The sequence below is a fragment of the Marmota flaviventris genome, chromosome 1 (genome assembly GCF_047511675.1).
Source record: "Marmota flaviventris isolate mMarFla1 chromosome 1, mMarFla1.hap1, whole genome shotgun sequence".
Classification (NCBI taxonomy): domain Eukaryota; kingdom Metazoa; phylum Chordata; class Mammalia; order Rodentia; family Sciuridae; genus Marmota; species Marmota flaviventris.
This window is the reverse complement of record NC_092498.1, coordinates 25,818,537-25,839,398: the sequence shown is the minus strand read 5'-3', so window position 1 is coordinate 25,839,398 and position 20,862 is coordinate 25,818,537. Positions and strand designations below refer to the sequence as shown.

At 37.0% G+C, this 20,862-nt stretch overlaps 1 protein-coding gene across 4 annotated transcripts in view; it reads left to right on the top strand.

Moving 5' to 3' along the window:
* Cdk14 (cyclin dependent kinase 14) overlaps positions 1–20,862 on the top strand; it is a 767,749-nt gene that overhangs the window by 516,570 nt on the left and 230,317 nt on the right. For all 4 annotated transcript variants that reach the window (XM_071612068.1, XM_071612070.1, XM_071612062.1 and 1 more), the window contains exon 10: positions 19,867–19,960. In XM_071612068.1, the coding sequence (XP_071468169.1) occupies positions 19,867–19,960 (94 nt within the window). The remainder of the gene's footprint in view (positions 1–19,866; positions 19,961–20,862) is intronic.

The following is a 20,862-nucleotide window of genomic DNA, read 5'->3' as shown; positions in this document are numbered from 1 at the left end:
ATGAGGTCCAAAGATTGGCAAGATTTAATACATAATTATTATAAATAGTAAACTACTCTGAGATCGCACTCAAGTGTGATTTAAATGTCATAATCATATTATAAAGGATTAATCTTATTTTTAGCACTCAAGACAGGCTCACTGTCACACATGGTTATTATTCATAGAAACACCCCTTTCCTTGACTCACAGTTGTGTTCATATGAGACTTTTCACAGAGCACACAGACCTTCCCCTAGTGACTATGCCCCCAAATATAGAATTCAGCTATGTGACTGTGTCTGGGACCCCAGTCAAACTTCATTGTGCATTGTGGTCTTGCTGTTGAGTACTCACTTCACTGCTCGGTCCCCAGTAATCTTGGCTTTTTCAGTAAAATAGGCTGTGATGAGACCTGCCTTCTTCCCTGGTCTGTTTGATCCAAATATTTTATGGTTAGAAATCAGTCAAGTTCTTTGTAATGTAGGGCACAGAAGAAGATTTTCTGATTTTGCCTTCCAGCAGCCCCTCCCCATGGCCAGGAAGGGGATGTGGCGATCTGTAAAGCCACTGAAAATATATGCAACATTTTATGTACACATTGAGATATTTATTTTTGTAGGGTGTAGATCTGTAGCTTTCAGTAAAAGAAACTTGGTCATCAGACATCCTAAGATCCATTGTCATAAATTTTATAATGACCTCTAATAAATCCAATACCATTTAATGATATTCTAAAATGCTAAAAATAAAGGTGACTATCTATCATTGAGTGGCTGTGCTAATCCATTTAAACTGATGTTTACACTATTAATTCTCCCCCCCCCCCAAGAATGGGTAGATCCTCCTTTGGTAAAAGAGATAATTTAGATCATTGGTTGCAATGGGGGGAAAGATTGGAAATTAAGGTTAATGCATCAGGCTATCAGTTACTTTCTCATTCCCTTTCTGCTTTCTGCCTTTGATTCAGAGTTGGCTAAGCATATAATCATAACATAATATTCTTTAGTTACAGAATTTTTGTCTGTAATATTTATTTTGCTACTGGGGATTGAACTCAAGGGTACCCTATCACTAAACTACAAACACCGTTTCGTTTTTAATTTTGAGACAGGGTCTCCCTAAGTTGCCCAGGCTGTCCTTCAACTTATGACACCCCCTGCCTTAGCTTCCTGACAGCACCTGGATTTCTCTATTTTTCTGAGCATGCAAATTCTGGATTGCCTTTCAATAAATTCAGTTAAGCCAGGTGTGGTGGTGCACACCTGTAATCCCAGAGGCTCTGGAGGCTGAGGCAGGAGGATCGTGAGTTCAAAGCCAGCCTCAGCAGAAGCGAGATGCTAAGCAACTCAGTGAGACCCTGTCTCTAAATAAAATACAAAATAGGGCTGGGGATGTGGCTCCATGGTTGAGTGCCTCTGAGTTCAATCCCTAGTAGCCCCCACCCCCACCAAAAAAAAAAGGAGTTCAGTTAAGGACTCCACTAATGAAACATAGTTTGGAAATATTTGTGGCTTGGAGCCAGTCTTGTCTTAGTTCCTTGGCAGTTCATTTAAGATTGTGCCCTCAGAATCAGGAGAAGCTGTGTTTTAATATGCTAGTGGCTAATTGTTCTCAAACCTTTAGAAGTGCTTTTTAAAGTCTAAAGAATTACACAGAGTCTGACTTGTTAATATGTCTGTTTCAGGCGTATTTATTTTCTAGTCCGTCTTTCCCCTCAAATGTGTGTGTGTGTGTGTGTGTGTGTGTGTGTTTTCATGTTTATTCTTTCTACAAAGATAGCGTGAGCACATTCTGCCAATTTCCTTTGAACAGAGACATAATGAAGCGTAAGAAGACGACTGTTATTTAGGAAGAAGGGAGGGAAACTGATGGCAAATAGGAGGCCCCCAAATGCCCTTTTGTCTACATGCCAAGATTATTCATTGCCAAGAACAAATAGCAAATGTGCTAGGTTTAAGTAGCTTCACTTCCAAGCCCTAAAATCTGAATTATGTCTGTGCTATCTATGCCTGTCATTTTCAATCTGACTTTATTCCAAGCCATTTTGTTATTATGCTTTAAGTCAGGTAAAAATGTATGTTTTTCCAGTTAGAGAGAAGCTCACAGGGCACTAATTTTGCATCATCAATGACACCAACACTGGATATTGAGAGACCTAGAAATGGGACTATAATTGAGTCATGGCTCAGCTGCACCAAAGAGCAGTGCAAATATTAACCCATGGACAATAGCAGGGAGGCAGGTGGCAGTGGTTTCAGGCTACTTTTACAGTTCATTTACCATCCTGGGGCAGTAGAGTAGTAACTAAAAACTAACGATCCCTACACAGTGTTACAGTTTCTAGTTTCCTGTTTAAATAGCCACAGGCAATAAAAATATTAATGAAGACAGATATGCATTGATGTTGGCATCAAGTGATGGATATTAGAGCTGGCGCCGAAATGATTCGATCCTCTAGGTCTCCAGTCCCATGGAAGTATGTGAATACACTGTGATTGGAGAACTTTTCAGGAAAGATTTTTTGATACCTTCCTCTGATTTAAGTAGAGGAATCAAATTAAACACTGCTTCTTTTATAACTTCTCTTAAGGCTTGGATTTTATAACTCTTTGGAAGTCAAAGCATAGGAAATCATTGCTAAGCTTCTAAACCAAAAAGGCTTACCAGGTTCTGGAAACCACATGAAGAGAAGTACAGAGGTGAAAAGCAGCTCATCTGTGTAGTTCTTCCCTTGCCAGGGAGCTCTGTTTTAGATGTTGAGATCATTGCTCCAAACAAACTTTACATTCTTTTATGGAAGCTCATAAATAGGTTTAGAACTGCATTTGTTTCCTAAAGCATTAAGTTACGTGGGCTTATTTTAAAGGATTAATGTTTAATATTGGGTGACTAAGTTACTGTAACTAATAAATGATTATCTCATCAAGATCACAGTGCTTTTGGGGGGCCCTGCGGTATCAACTACAGTGCTCCCCAACACAGTGTGCAAAGAATTACAGCATGCCAGTCTCTTCCTTTCATCATCTTTTTAAAAGCTAATTAACATATTAACTATGCTTGTCAAAATGTGAGGCAAATCACTTATAAATAAGCCTGTCAAATGTAATGAGATTGCATATTAAATCACCCGTTCCTCTATTACATCTCTGATTTAAGATTAAAATTAATTTATTTAACATTGTAGCAGCTGGGTGGTTAGGAAAAAATTTCCATATTGCTCTTGATATATAGCAAAAAGTCTGCATTAAAATTTATTTTACATGTTTCAGAAAAGAAATTGCCTGTTTATTAAGTACTATGAAACCATTTAGTACTGCTTTTTATTAAATAAGCCTAATCACCAGACATATTGGTAATATATAAATTTCTGCCATGATCATTAATGATCTCTTCTGAACCAAGAAAATTTGTGTAATAAAATAAATCTCCTACAACTTAGGTTTATTTGCTAATGATTTAAGAGAATCACAAATGAACCTTGCTACAGCCCATACCTTGAGAATAAATTTGTTTTATATGTGGTTCTATGGTTTAATTTGAATAATAATTATAATAAATAATAAAAGGTACTTTTATTGAACACAAACTCTATTTTAAGCCCTGTTATGCATTTTAATTACCTACCTATTGTACCATGATACATTGAAAGGAAACAAAACCCACAGAGACTAAGTGGTATGGTAAAGGTCATAGTTAGTAAATAGGGGCAACACTTATACTCAAGGCCAACACATCCAAAAACAAAGCCTTTTCTCTTTACAACTTATTATATAATATCATAAAATGATTTATAAGAAATTGCTCTTTATTTTGCTACTAAGGTGATTCCAAAGCACAAATACAATAAAGTTCCTATTTCATAATTCAAGTTATACTGTCATGTTAGGTTCTTTGCATAATTTAAATATAGTGTGTGGGGGGGGCTTTAATCCTCTTCCAACAGTCTATGGATTGTCTATTGACATCAATGTTCTAATAGATTCTACTTTGCCGATTTATTCAAGGATCAGCTTTTTAAAATAAACTAAGACAAGAATAACTGGATTGAATACATTTTCATGGTGCCAGTATCTGTGCTGGCATACATTCTTCCAAATTCCAGGCATTAATATTTTTAACAAATCTGCTAGAATGAAGGGGGGGTCCATTTTAAAAGGAATCCAGTAAGAATGAGAATTTGAGTTCATGAGCTAAGTAAAGTCATCTGTCAACCCTGTTTGCATATTTTCTAATTAATCAGGCCATAAGACCAAAGAGGACATGAATTAATCATTGTTAGATATAACAGCTCTTTAGGAGCGTTTGAGGGCTACTCAGGAAATGCACAATCCAAGTGACCTGTTGATGTAGTCACTGACAATATGGTGGAACATAACCGAAGAACTGGGGACAGTCAGAAAGGCATCCCAGTGTTTGAAAGCTGAGCTCCTGGTGGTAGCCATGGTCTCCAAGCCTGGTGCCACTACTGAAGTCTCTTAAATTTAGTATTACCACATAGTTTATCACCATACACTGACACCTTTGAAAGTTAATAATAATTCTGCCAGGATTATAGAAAAAGGTTTTAACTGTGACCTCACCTTCACATAGCAATGATTTTCCTAAATACTACTGGTCAGAAGAGATTTAATGCAATTTGAGTGTTTAATCCACACCTAAGGACTATTGACTACACAGTCAAATTCCTTACAGAAAATTTATGTTACATTGCCTAATAATGAATTACCTCTGTAAATTACAGTTCTCTATTACCCTGTCATTATGGCATTAGAGAGTGGCTCCCAAAGCGCTGAATTTAGTGATGGCTTTGGAATGTTGAAATGAGGCAGTTAAATTTTTATTGTGGCTGTGGATTTTATATCTCACTGTGGCTTATTAATGTATGGATATGTTTATGAGAGAAAAAGTGTATTTGTGTTATCATTTAGCATATTATATTTGGCTACTATGTAGTGACAAATTAGTTGAATGATAATATATAAAAAGAGGCAATGTACATAGTTCTCACAACTAAAATTTTTTTAAATTAAATCCTCCCCACCTCCACTTTTAAAATCAAGGTTGACAAAGTAATTGACTACCCAGAAACTGGTTTTGGAGTGGTTTTTAAAGAGCCAAAGACAGTGTCTAAGATTCATTACACTATTATAACCTTTGATGTACTCAGCTGTCTCACTTGTTTGTGAGAATAATGAGAGATGGTCACATATGAAAGTTTTTTTTTTTTTTTTAGGAAAAATGAAAGTCTGTGTGTGTGTGTGAGTGTGTGTGTGTGTGTGTGTGTTTCAATTTAGAAATATATAAATCAGTGCCCAAAGTTTAGAGAACATTGGATGTATGCTAGTCTCTAATGTTTAAGTTATTTAATTTTTTGAACGTGCAACTAGCAGTGCTCTGCATGTAAAGAGAAGGCAATGCAGAAGATCACTGAAAACCCAAGTTAAGTTCTCTCTGACCCTTCTTGTCTTCATTGCTACCTTAATTGACAAAATCCCATCACTTCCCATATCTTCAGTTTGCAAATCACAAAACTGTGACAATAAAACCCTATTCTAGGTAGAGCCAGCAATTAACAACTGCCAGGACATACAATAGCAGGAACAGTGATCTCCTACCTCAGCCATGCCTGTCTTTAATTCCCAGGGGCCGCTAGGTGCTTTCAACTCTTAATAAGAGTGTCTACTTCAGATGTCTTAAATAATTGTTTATGTTGATGTTCATTGATACACTGTTTTAGACATTGTCTACTGAATAGTTATTAGGGTAGATGAGGGCTTAACTTTCTTCACTAACCATTCCTACTCCATCTTCTTCTCGTTCTCCCGATATACGATCTGTATCACGTTTTCAAACATGAATGTGTATATATTACTCATGGTCAAGTCAAGTAGTGTTTATGATTATGTACTCTTCCCTGTATAATCTTTTGCTTTCCTTAGACTTAATAATTGTCTGTGATTTTTTGTTAAGTTGTCTTTGTTCCTATTGCTAGTTATTTACAGTTGTAAAATATTTGTCAGTTATGAGAAAAATATTTTCCTACTGTTAAACACACCAACAAATCTATCATACCTATTTAATTTCTTGACATCTCCTCCCTTCGCCTTTTTTCTTGACATTTTCATCTCTCAACCCTCTGATTTCTTGCCTTAGCATAGTTAAAATATCTGTCATCCCAGAAGGCCGCTTTCTTTCCCCGGCCCTCCCATTGTGGGAGAATCCCTTTCTAAGCTCTTTTGTGCCATCCTGTTTCCTGGATAGATGATTCTGACGGACTACATCCCCAGTAGCCTTGCTACTGGGTTCCAGTTGGGTTCAGGCAAAAAGCAGGTAGGAGGAAAAGGAGACTGGATATTCTTCCCTGATTCTTCTTTGCTTTAAAAATGCCACATATCTGGAAATAGCTGACTACAACTTCTGTGGAAAAGTCCCTCTTCCATGGCTCTAGCCATCACTGGCCTCTCAAAAAACTGAAGCTTTAGTTCTAGGGGGAGTAGAACTTGTTATTTGTACACCTTCCTACTATTGCAGCCCCTGAGTATTTCAGTGTGTTTGGTTTCCTGACACATCTCTCCCAATAGTCACTTCTGGGATGGAGTCCTTTGCCTTCTGGAATTCTGCTGGTTATAGATTTCTTATACCCTGGGTTATGTGTCTTCTTCCTTTAGTTTCCCAAGACAGGTTGCATTGGGGAGATAGCCTGCTTAGTTTTCCAAAAATGTCTTTATTCTACACACAAGACTGATAAAAGTTTGGGTAAGTGTATAATTAATGATAATGCAGAGTTTTCAGTGTACTACTTCATTTCTTCATAGCTTTATCATATTGCTGTGGGGAAGTCTGATTCTATTCTGAGTCTCACCCGCTTGTGGCCCCCCTCATACTTTCCCCCTGGTGAGTGTTGTGTTCTTCTCTGTCCTCAGTGTTCTGAGACTTCATGATGCTGTGCCTTGGTAGGTAGTATGTTTTTGTGTTGGTGCTGGGTATTTTCCTTTCAATATGAAGACTTAGGTGTTTCAGTATGTAGAAAATTTTATACTTTCCAGAAGTTCCTATCTTAATTCTCTGGGGTTTTCTTTTTAAAACTATTTTATCTCTTATTTTATAACTTATCTTCCCAACCTTGCACCTCAAAAAAGTGTGTGTGTGTGTGTGTGTGTGTACACATGTGCACAGAATTGAGCCTGTTTCCTTTTTCTCTGATTTAGATTGATAGCTTTCTTCAAATATAGCAATGGGTGAGGTGCTTGGGTGTCCATTTATGTTTTTAAATGATGCGTTCCAAGTCTCTAAGCCAGTTCACTGGTCAGTTCATTGTATACTCTTCATGGAAAGATCTGGACTTCTCAGTGGGAGGTCTTCAGATGACAGTGTTGAAGGCCTGCTCATTGTTCTTCCTGAGGTGCTGATTCCTGGCAGCTGACAACCTCAAATGATGGTGGAAGAGGGAGGTTGATGGTCACACACACCACTTAACGTATTTTTCACTTGGTGCCCTCTTTTCACCTCAGTCCATAAGCCTTTTCTCTGCTGCAATTTTTATCTTCAGTTTAAGGCCTTACAGGTTTAGTTTCATATGTCCTGCTAGTGTGCATAGGGAGTAAGGTGGGATATGGTTAGAGGGGATCTATTGGTCGATTGCTGTTTGTATAAACATTCGGTTCTCTACCTGTTTCCAGCTTAGACTCATCTTCACAGTTTTTACAGTCTGTGTGCTTAGCCTTTCTGTGTTGCTTTGGTAAATACTGACTACCCCTGAAAGTTGCAGCTATATGTGGGGATTCATCTGCATCTTCTGAAAACAGGTTCTCTCTCATACACTTGTGCCTCCTCACATATTTCTTTTACCCTTGTTTAAAATTTTGTTCCTTAACTGACACTTCAGTGTCTTTGGAGGAAAAAAGAGGAGTATATGAATATTTTACTGTATGTCCTGCTCTGTTGTCAATTTAATGTTCATGGCTTCAGATATTAACAGTTGGCTATGAGGGTCCTTGCCCTGTGGATTTGAATTCCTGGTTACAATGGGTTGGTGCCAATCAAACAGCATAGTATTGATGGAAACCTTATGGCTGGCAGCTTGTTAGTAGTGTGGTGATAGAAGTTTATAATCCTGGGCTGGGGTTATGGCTCAGTGGTAGAGTGCTCTCCTAGCATGTATGAGGCACTGTAATGGGTTCAATCTAGCACCATTACATAAAAATAAATAATAAGAATAAAGCTATTGTGTCCATTTATAGCCAAAAATATTAAAATAAAAAGTTTATTATCCTTATCATATAACTGTTAGTGAAATCAGAACTTTAATAGAAAGCAAAGTTGAAAAGAAGGTCATGTGCTAACTGATGAGCTAGTGATGAAAGGGAATAAAATATGAAGCCATAGTTCTTAAAATGATAAAAAAATTTTCCATGGATTTAAAAAATGGGTTGTGGAAAGCAGTCCTTTGGATTCATAGTGTATAATATATAAACCCAATATATGCTTGCTATTCAAACAAGGAAAAATAATTTGAAACTATTTCAATAAGTGTTTCAGCCAATTGGGAATTTCTAATCCAGTCCAGGTGAAGAGATAGACTGCTTATATGTACAGGAACGACATGGTTGAATGGAAATGGAATTGGACAGAAAGTAGAAAGTAGGAGCCTCTGTAAACATCACAGGACAATAAGGGAGTAAAGAAACTAGATAGACCACTTCATGCTGCTCATTGAAGGATGAAAGTGGAGCTTCTGTGTGACATTTGTGAATTAATTGCTGAGGACACTGAATTGTCTGGAGCATAATTTAGGTAAGAATAATTTTTATTTATAGGTATTATGCTGAAAGAATAAATATACCTTAGAGGTACTAAGTGCTATCTTGATTTTAGATGCAATATTATGTAATTGCAGGGGTAATTGTGTTTTTTATTTTTTTCAATTTGCTCTTTAAATGTAGTATCCTCAAACCCCTATTGGTAAAGACACCATTAAACAAAAGGAAAAGAACCCATCGGTGGCCCCAAATCAGCTTCCTAATTTCATTTAAAAAAATGCACAAAACATACTCACGGAATGTGTCAGGCACTGATTAATTATTAGTGACTGAATCTGAGGAGGTTTATGTTTTCCTGTACACATGCAAGGAGTTCATCCTTTTCTCTGGCATTTCACGTTTCTCTGTATTTCTTGTGAGACAATAGATGCCATGAGTGAGATGTTTATCTAATTGCATTTTCTGTCGAGCTTAGCAAGGCTTTTATCATTCATTCTGTTGGATGATTCAAATGTTTCCTCTTTTATTGCTAGTTTTTACCATATTTGCTTTTTAAAATTTAATGTGTTCATAGTGTAATGGAAACTCAACAGATTAAAAAACTTTATTATAGCTACTATGTAAACTTCAATCTGTTTGTCATGTTTAATCCTAGCTTGTTTAACTTAGAAACTGTTTTGGAACTCTGTGAAAACAACTTATAATTTCTTTTACTGTTGTTTTATGGCCATTTTACACCCTCCAAGTGTGAAGGTGCTAGGTTATGTTTCCAACACTGGCTGGTTGGTGGTGGCACAGGAGCAAAATAAAATACAATAAAGTAAAATAAAAACACCTCTAGAATCCCAGGGCAGCTCCCTTCCCACAAAGATCTCATATATACAATATGAATGGAGAGACCTCCATTCATTCATTCATTCAACAAATCTTTATAGAATGTCAAGAGTGAAAAGCACTAAGTCCCTACTCTCAAGCAGTAACCCCTAACACTAATCCATTGCACAACTCCAGGGGGTGCCTTTCATTACAGTCTATGTTCAGCATCAGTGTGCACAGACACAATCCAGAGCAAGTCTATGACATTATTCTATGAAGTTCACAGCTTTCACCAAAAAATGGACCATGAGGATTCACAATGGAAAGATTTTTGCCTTCAGATCTCCAATATGCTAAGATTGATTGTCCAATATTTTACTATAGAGTATAAGCCAATCTGTCATCTGTCTTAGTAGCACTCATTTCAACACTGTTTTCCATAGCCCATCAGGGTTCATCTATGCCATCTGATGACTGGAACTAAACTGATGAATTTAACATACTTGAAGTTCAGAGTTCTCTTTGTAGAAGTATGACTTACATGAAGATTTTAGCAGTGATTTCTCTTCCTGATATGCCAGATACAGTTTCTCAGGAAAGATTGCTGGAACTTGTCATTTGCTTTGATCTTTAAGATAATTACCCGTGAACAGTTTTCTTCCTAATTCCCTATATAGTTATACAAGGACTAATACATTTTTTAAGAGAAGACTTAAAATACAACCTCCTTATTCTGCAACAGCTGTCATATAAACAGAAATTAAAGATGTGCAAGGCTTAATAATTTGTTTCTTCTGGTTCTGTCTGATTTATGTTCATTCCTTAGAGATGTGCCATGATCAGAAGTGTTTTAAGTGACTTTATCATAACTTCTCTTCTTTCGTTGTCCTGCAAGACAAAAAAAAAAAAATAGTATTCCTTTGCTCTTAAAAGCAGTATTTGCATTTTCCATTTTTTTTCCTTATGGTAGTCCTCAGTGAGGGCATCTTTTCATTTTTTAATTAATTATGAGTAGTATCTGGGCATTACCAGTCTGAGTATTCCCAGCAATTTATATAACCTGGAGTTATTATGTTAAGAATCTATCTATAGAACTTTCATTATCCATAATTATCTGTTTGAAATTTTTCAACATTTTTAAATATCAACATCTATCTTATTTTCAGGACGCTTACAATAGTGGTAAACTTCAATTTTCTAGCATGATTTTATTGTGTTCTTTACTCAAACCTTTAATTTTGAATTCTGATTTCATTCTCTCTTTGTCCTTGCTAGCATTTCTATGCCTGGAGAGAAAACAAAGTTGTCATCTTAATATCCTCTTTTCTTTATTCTGACCTGGCTGACCTAAGAAAGACAAATTGTTCTAATTGAGGTGGCAGCAGAGCATAAGGAAGGGATCACTGGCCTAGGAGTCAAGGACGTACAGTTTCTGGTTCTAGGACAGAAGTGAAGACATGTAAGCACGTGGCACCACTTCCTAACATGTAAAAACCAAAGCACTGTTTGAGTCATTCTCTAAGGCCCTGTGTCTCTATAGTTTGGCATTAAAGTAAATCATACCGCTGAACCAGAGGTCTCCATGGAGACGACTGGGTCCTCAGGGAGTGTCTTATATATGGAATTAGAATTGAGATACGGTAAAATTAATGACTTGGCTTTTTAGTGTTTAATTTCATGTGATAATATCAGGTCTCAATCAATTAGCTTTCTCTACTGTTGTCTCGTGCATGTACTCCCCACTCCCCACGCTAGTTCATTCATTCATTCATTCATTCATTCATTTTAAAGGTATTCATTGAACATTTTGTACCAGGCACTATCAGGTCCTATGGCTACAAAGATGAGAACATCAAGGTCAGAGGGAGACACAGGGTGGTGAGTGATGACACAAGTATGCAGAGGGTATGGTGGTGGCTCTGGGTGAAGGTAAGGATACTTCTCCTTGGAGATGGTTAAAGAGAAATGGGGTGCCAAAGGAGGCTCCACCAGTGGGTTACCCAGCCTGACTTGAGAAAGATAGTGCTAGAGTTGAAGGAGCATGTGGTTCTTACCATGGATGAGGGTATCACTAAAAGGGAAAAGAGGTGATGTTTGTGGAGATGTAAGGTTTGGAAAGCAACTAGAGGGGGAATAAAAAGAAGGAAAAGAGGGGAAAGTAGTTGGAGATCAAAATGGAGGAATATTTCAGAAGGTTGTGACAACTTGACTGAATATGTATAGTAAAGGAAAGGCAGGATTTCAGATGGTTCCTGGGTTTCTGGCTTAGATAATAGGACCAGAAAGCAAAATACAGCTTTGCCATTTGATTAAAACAGACAACTAATAAAATACACATCCACAATACTTAAAATGTATGTGCAAAAATTGGGCCTCTTGGTCTTCCTTGTTAGTCTCACTGCAGTTGTAGACTCTGGTGAAGGGACTCCAGTCACCTGCCTGGGGCCAAGTCAGCAGCAGGATCCCCTGGGACTCACCTTTTCTGAACTACCTTAGCCTGCTCTACTTTCTACTTTACTTTTAATTTTTATGCTGATATGCTAATTTGTAAATATACCTTCTTAGACAAATAATTTTGTTTAATACTTTGAAAAATAATTATCAGTTTCCCCTTAGGTAAAAAGTACAATGTTTTACAGCAAATGTCTTCTAAAGAGGGGTTTTTACTCACAACCTAGGGTTTTGTTTTCATGCTTTGAGAACTAAGTACTCCACAGAAGTATTTGACTAAGATATATTGTGCCTATCGGTGCCTAATGAAGCACTAACCACAGTAAATGATGAGTGACAGTTTAATCAATTCAGTTCCTTCAATAGTCACCAAGGGCATGGTGCAATGAAATTTTTAATCTTCTACTTTTCAAATACTGTGAAAGCCAGAATGAAAAGATCTCATCTGTTATATATAATAAACTTTGATATAGATTATAGCAAAAAAAAATAGTTTTTTTTTTTTTAATTTTTGTTCTTTTAGAAGTTGATTTCCTAGGGAACAAAACTCTTTGGTCAGTTTTACAAATATATACCTTCTTTGAGAGAAAAGTGAGATAAATATGTGACTATCTAGATAGTTTTCATTGCTTAATGGTATATTGCAATGAACCATGGCTAAATAAAATTATCTACTAGGCTTTCTAAGTTGTTATTGCATTCCTTTGCTCTAAATGCAGATTCTCAGTCTAATTTATTTTACTGATCTGCTATTTCTTTGTTGTTCCTTTGGTTAGAGCCTGAATACATGTTCAGAGAATTAATCTGAGTTATCAAATTCCTTTCAAAACAAAATTACCCAGATCCCATTAGATTCCTGCTCATCAATGTCTGATTTTGAGAAAGCAGCACTAACATCACTTGGAAGCTTATTGGAAATGCGGAATCTCAGGCTTCAATCCATATCTAGTAAATCAGAATCCAGATTCCAGCAGGATCCCCACGTGACTAGCATTCACAATAAGCAGGGAGAAGCACTGCTTCAAGTGCTTTCTTTGGATGGACTAGTAGGCTTTGAGGAAATTTCTTGTGCTGCCCTCATGTTGAAAGGGAGAATGGCGAAAGAATCACTTATGCTGAGTTATGGTTCTGTTCATCTGCTTGCCTCCTGTCTGAAGCAGCTTGACAATGTCTTTATCTACAGCCCTCTCTCCAAATGTTTTGACAAGGCAGATGCTTCTTAATGGCTCTAAGTAATTCTCTGAACTTGAGCGGAGGCCTCCCACAGCTTACAGTTAGGAGGTCTGTACTAGAAGGGGCAGGCATCCCCTGCTGTGAGAGCAGAGGGTGGGTGAGTTGCTATCCCCTCTGTACACAGGGAATACTCAGGCTATGCTGTGTGCTTCCCTCCTGGGCTTCATAGGTAGATACTGCCTCTTAGGAATGAAACACTGTTTGCTCAGAGTCCTTTGTCCTAAGGAATATTAAACATTTGCTAAAAAATAGGTGAAATTAAAAATAAAAATCTATGTAGGGTTTGTGATTTTAATTGTACCATATTTTAAAATATTAAAGTCTTTCTATAATGTTTACTGAGATTGAACCAAACATTTCATCTGAGAATTAATGAAGAGCACTTTTATTTTTTGGCTAAGACCAAGATTAGATTTACATTAATTAGAGAAATAATATCTAGGCCCTATTTTACACATCTTTATGTGGGATAATCATTTATTGGGTTATTTACTGTCTTGTTTATAACAATACCATCTTATGAAAAATTGACTAGTACATTACACTTAAAATATTATGTACTAAAGGCAGATATTCTGAGTATGAATTTCATTAATCCCTATTTTATTCGAAAGACATAAAGTAATTCTGCATCATAAAATCTCAACAGATCCTTAATAAACAGATATTCCAGACTGGTGACTTTAGTGACCTGAGCCTGTTAGTGTTGCCATATTACCATAATCCCTTTCACTCATTTAGACCACATCTTTAAAAGTAAAAGACCAACTCCTCATTCGAAGATGATGGTGGCTAATCTATTTACAAGTCAGTAAATAAACTACAGTTGTGGAAACTATAATGGGGAAAGTGGAGTCAGGGAAGCTAATCCACTCTGAGAGATCAAGAAGACTTCCAGAGATGCAACTTTGAACTTACCTGTTCCTAACTCTGATGGAGAAAAGTTCTTATTTCTTCCCTGTGAATTGCCCCCCCCCACCTCTCTCTCTCCATTCCATACAAAATAACCTCTCCTTTGCCTCAGATATAATAATTGATAATTTTTTTCATCTTGAATATACACAGAGTGTGTATATCAATTTTCAAATACCTTCATATTAAATCTTTTAAATTCACTGCACAGTTCTTTACGGTTGAACCTCAACTCACATTTTGTGTTCTGAGCTGGCAGTTTTAGATTGCTCATGTTACTTACAAGAAAAAGATCATCAAAATATACACTAGGGCTGGGGTTGTGGCTCAGTGGTAGAGCGCTTGCCTAGCATGTGTGAGGTACTGAGTTCGAGTCTCACCATCACATATAAAGAAAGAAAATAAAGGTCCATCAACAACTAGAAAATATGTTTTAAAAAATACACACTGTTTTGTTGTTGTTTGTTTGTTTTCTACACATATAGGGGAAAATAGAAATACTGTAGCTTTTCTATTTACAGTGACAAATTCTTTATATAGTCCCTGTCCAGAAAATGCTGTCCTTCATTTTTCCTTCCTGTTTAAAATAAACTTTCAATTTTAGAATAGTGTTAGATTTATAGAAATGTCGCAAAGATATTAGAAATAAAACTAATCATATTACACTATGTTTAGCATTTTACATAGCTATAGTACATTTGTCATAACAAGGATACATTACTGATAACTGGCTTTTAAATTTTTTACTTTTTACCTTGTTTTCAGTTCTGGGGATTGAACCCAGGGGCTCTCTACCACTGTGCTACATCTCTAACCCTTTTTACTTTATTTTGAGACAGAGTCTTGCTAAGTTGCCTAGGCTGTCCTTGAACTTGCCTGCCTCCCAAATCCTGGATTACAGGTGTGAGCCACCATACCTGGCCTTACTTTTTTATATTTTGCCTCAGCCTTGGAGTGACTAGGATTACAGATATGTGCCACCACATCCAGCTTCTGGATAAATTAGTTTTGATTTGGCTTATTTTTCTGCTTTAGGGTCCCATCCAGGATACCACTGTACATTTAGTTGTCATGGGTCCTTAGCCTCCTCTGTGTGGTGATAGTTTCTCAGACTTTCCTTATTTTTTATGATGTTGACATTTTATGGAGTACTGGCCAGTTTGAATTTGTCTAATGTGTAGAGGGAGAAGATGGAAGAGATGAAGTGACACTCATCACATCATACCAACATGACTTAGCACTGATAATGTTAACTTTCTTCACATGGTTCAGGTAATGTCAGACAGTTTTCTCCATTGTAAAGTTGCCGCCCACCTCCTAGTCCCCATCTCCATACTGTACTCTTTGCAAATGATTCACTATGCTCAGCTAACACCGAGTAGTCAGGTAGGAGGGATAATGGCATTGCTTTTTATTCATGCATTTTACAAACACTTTTGAGCCCTTACTATGTGCCTAACACTGAGCTGTGTCCTGGAGACAAGATAATGATCTCATCCTTGTCCCTGAGTTTATGAATCTTCCTTTTAGAAGAAATACCCCCTAAAATAAACAAAGACAATTTAACATTTCTTAATTGTTATAGAGAGAACAAACTAGGACGAGGTAGGTGAGATGTAAGGGCTGGGCAACAAGGTAGAACCAACCTTACATATATGGTGGCTAGTAAAGACATTTTTAATTTGAGCTGCCCTTGAATAACAAAAGCAATTATCCATGCACAGAGTAGGCAGAGGGAACAACAACTGTGCAGAGACCCCGAAGGGGGAAAGAGTGTAGCATGTTTAAGGAACAGACAGGAACAATGTGGCCGGAGCAAAGGAAATCTCATAAATAGAGATGTGATGGTAATTTGCAAAGCAAGGCCAGCAACACAGCACGTGGGGCCTTCACTGACCCTGCTATGGTTTGCATATGTTTCCCCAAAGGTTAATATGTTAGAAGCTTGGTCCTCAGAGTGGTGACATTGAGAGGTGGTGGGAACTTGAAGAGGCTGGGCTCCTTGGGAGGTCCTTGGGTCAGTGAATGTATACCCTTGGAAGGGATTGAGTTCTTTCTTGTGGACCCTGTTTAATTGTTGCAAGGAGATTGCTATAAAGATCTGGCCTGACCCATCCTCTGTGGCTTCCTGATTTGAGATGTGATTTCTTGCTCCCACATACTTCCACCATTTACAACTACCTTGAGGTGATATAGTTATGGTGGGGGCCCTCACCAGAACCTGTCCCTGTTTGGAGTTTCCACTTCCCAACCTGTGACCTAACTTATCCTCTTTCCTTTATGAAGTTAGCCTGCCCCAGATATATTACAAGATTTGTTGTGAATTCATTGAAGGCTATTCAACTAAAATTTTAAAACAAAAAATATCAGAATGGTTTGTCAGTTAATAATAAAAATTATTTTTTTTCCAAATTTTAAATTGTCATATATTTTAGTTTTTTAAAAATTGTGATTTCCTTTGATTGATTTTCTCATTCTAAATTTGCTTTGACATCCAATTTTTATTCGTAATTTTGCTTTGTTTTTCATTACAAAAATTCCCAAATTATATGACATTCAGGCCCCAAAGAGTATCTGTTTCTGCCTGTACTCACAAAGAATTATCAGTTTTTAACTGCTTATTCAGTTATCTGGTATCTATCTTTTAACTGCTTATTCAGTTATAACTGATAACTGAATAAGCAGTTTTTCTTAGAATCTCATTTTGAATTGCAATGAAAAAAATCATTCATATACTTATGATATATGTTAAATTTGAAAATTTTGAGTTCAAAAGAATTGAAAGATGTTGCATGTATGGGGATTTTATTTGTTACTGTTAACTAATCCTAAAAAAGGAGTTTGAATATACTGAAATCTATGATATTTTAACTATAAGATTTTGTTATTAGTTCTTATTCTTGAAAAAATTTGACTAGTGAATGATAATTACATAGATATTCAAATTTCCAAAAAGAAGTCACAAATTAGACTTTTCCTAATACAAGATTATTTATCATAAGTATTGTACTTAAGTGGATGAATTTATTCCCAGTAAGCCACTCAGTGAAGTCAGAAAGGAAGCACAGGGCTAATGGATGGTAGTAAAGGGAGGAGAAGGAAAGCAGGCAGTGGTCCCATCATATTAAATTGAAAGACTTTTATTGCCATTTGGTAATTAGGCATTTTCAGTAATAAAGATTCTGCCCTATTAGTAGGCTAATATGCTTTTAAAATTCACTTTTATTTTGTTTGTATAATTTTTTGTATGTTATGTAAAATTCATTTTTGTTGTTGTTGTTTTTGCTTTTGGGGACTGGGAATAGAACCCAGGGATGCTTAACCACTGAGCCACATCCCCAGCCCTTTTTATGGTTTTCTTTTTTTTTTTTTTTTTTTTTTTGGAGACAGGGTCTCCCAAAGGTGCTTAGTTGCTGAGGCTAGTTTTGAACTCATGATCCTCCTGCCTCAGTCTCCTAAGCAGCAGGGATTACAAGTGTGCACCCCCCCCCACACACACACACCATTAGGTGTAATTCTTTCAGCTTTTTAAATATACTATCACACATCTTTGAAAATGATATCATAGGAAGAATCCATTAGAAATGGACGTCCAGGTCCATTAGCTAGCCAAGCAGATAGGTACCCATAGAGAAACAGTTATCATTCCATTTCTGCTAAATAGGATTGCATCATAATTGATTTTCCAATCATTCCAAGTATCCTGCTTTGGAGAGGATATAAACTAATAATAAGTAGCGGTAAAAGGAGTTCTGATGGCAGTCTAACAGTGTGGTAGTTACCATGAGAGGGTGCCTGTATACACCGTGGGGTGGCTGTGGCATCTGCTGAGGGGTCTTTACACTCAGAGTTGCAACTTGTGGTAGGAAAGATAAGGGCCAAAAGGAGGACAACAGAAAGCATACTGTGAACATAAAGGTAGTGCAGTTTTATGTAAATGTAAATAAGAAGGCAATAAAAATGTAGGGCACTATTAGAAAAGAATTCTTGGTTAAAAAAAAAAAAACTTTGGAAAACCACCATGCTGGAATTTTAAATAGACTTCATTAGACATCTGCAACTGTAATATTTATAGATATGTCATTGTATTTTATTATGCTAATAAAATAATTCTCTCTATACCTATGCTATCTCTCAAATCTAAAATGAAAACAAATTGTGTTAAAACCATCTCTTCAGAACAATGGTTTGAAATTAATACTCTATTACTTAAATAATTTTTATGACATGAAGTTGGACTTGTTTAATTTTAGTCATTTTGGCACTATGTATATTTAAATAAAAATTAGGTGTATAATAGGAAAGGCATTTCTGTAAAAGTATTACTTCAATTCAAAACATTTTATATACAGCTTGTATACAGTTTACATACAACTGTGATAACAACTGGAGAAGCTGTAGAGAAGTAGATCATTGGTCCTTTACTCCATGGGATTCTGAAGTAAGTTAATGATGCAAGGGTTGGCTTGCCCTAGGTTGAATATGAGTGCAGCAATTAATAAAAAAATTCATGACTTTTTTAGGAGTAGTTGCAGGAAACATAAACCCATTTAAGATAAAGCCTTTAAAAAATATGGAGAACTGCAACGATGCAGAGAGATGTAGAAAAAACATTGGGTTATCTGAACATCTAGTCCTCCAGAAGGCAGAATCCAGATCAGTTTAGTGGACTTCGCATGCAGGAATGTATGAGTATTTGTGCTAGTTCTCTGACATTAATGTGATTATCCCATCAACATATGCTAGTTTCTTGCCATCCCGCTACAAATGACTTGTTCTCCAAAATTCCAGCAAAACTGGCTATCTGCCCAACCTAAAATTGTTTATTCCTTTTGGCTTAAGTGCAGGCTGCTGTGGCCTGGGAGGCTGGTTCCTCTCATATGCTGGACTGCCTTGCTAGAGAGGAACTGTGAGCATGGCAGGTCAAGGAAGGAGAGAAGGCTGAGTGTGGTTGATGGCTAATATATTGAGTAAGGGCTTATCCAATACGCTCACAAGGAGGGCCATTTTGTCTACTGGAAGGTTCATGGAAGACTTCGTGGAGGAGATGGCAAAGCTGAGTCTGATTTAGATGTCAAGATTAAATAGATGAAGAAGGAGGGTGTTCCAGGTAGTGAAGCAAATTGAGCTAAGTCCTTTCGGTTTATGCTTGGCACTAGGTCAGTCTGGCTCAGCAATCTTCAGTGAGTTGCCCTAAACCATCCAAGCAGCTCATTTCAGTACCTGGGAGGAATCTCTCAGGTTTGTGGTCAGAGCATTTGTGTTTTTCAAAAGTTCCCCAGGTGATGCTGAGATGAAAAGGACTCAGAACCACTGGACAGCCATAGCCTGCAGGACATTAAGGGTTTATGAACTACTGCTGGGAAAGGATATTAGAACAAGACTGTGCAAACTTATGTATGTCAGCCCAGGACTTTCTCAACTGAATCCTCTAAATGAGAAGAAGCCACGGAGGCTGCTATGTTATGGGTTTCTACTGTTTTTGGTGCCAGTGTAGTTGTATCTGCTTAGAATCCTTTTGGGGCTTTAGACAGAGATGGAGAAGGAGAGTCCTGGTCTGGGTACCTGCACAGCTCTTAATGCCTTTTCACAGTATTATTTACTCATTGCTTCCCCTGTGGGGAGTAGATACTCTAAACTCAGATTTAGTTTTCTAAGCAGAATGTGTTGAAGCTTTTATATAACAATTCTTTATTCTTTATTCTTTCTTCAGGGGAGTCGGCTGCATCTTTGTTGAGATGATCCAAGGAGTTGCTGCTTTTCCAGGAATGAAAGACATTCAGGATCAACTTGAACGTATATTTCTGGTAAATTCTTTACAGAATGCTTCTGAGAAAAAAACTAGTTTCTAATTAGTCACTTAGTGACAGATTCTAGAGTGATCCATGGAAAATATTTTTTAACAAATTAATCTGTTTTCACATTTAGTTCTAACATATGTTTGGATCTTTGAAAAAGCAGGAAATTAGTTAAATTGTGTTTTATAGCTATTGTAAATTAATAATTTGCAAATATAGAAAGTAAGATATAAGAGGCAATACAGAGTAACGGGTTAAAAATGGGCACTCGGAAAAATTTCAAGTGATTTATATAGAAGCCCAGCTTAACACCTGCCACCCTCCAGCTCTTGACTGTATGACTTTGGTAACTGTCTTTTATAACACAGAACATGGAAAATGGTGGATGTAGGGAGGGTAGGAACCATGGAGACTCCAAGCATACAGTACCTTGGCCAGGTCCTTGGGACTGGCATCACCAGTGATAAGTCATGGTAGCATGTAGCCTTGAGATGATGTGTTGAGATTGGTGCTTTACTTCTTGGTCTTCCTCTCTAAAACTATATCCCCAGTCAATTTATGAAAAACACATCACATGAAACCAAATTATGGAACATTCTACAAGATACCTAACCAGTACTCCTCAACGCTGTCAAATGTCATCAAAATCGAGGAAGGTCTAAGAAACTGCACCACCAAGAGGAGGCTAAGGACACTTTACAACTCTATGTAATGTGGTCCCCTGGGCAGAATCCTGAACCAAAAAAAGAACATTAGGGAAAAAAAATAATGAAATCTGAATAAAGTATGGTTTTTAATGAATGTCAATATATGCATGTGGTTCCTTAGTTGTGACAAAAGTACAATATAAGATTAGACTTTAACAAGGAGGGAAACTGATTGCAGAGCCCACATGAACTCTCTGTACTGTC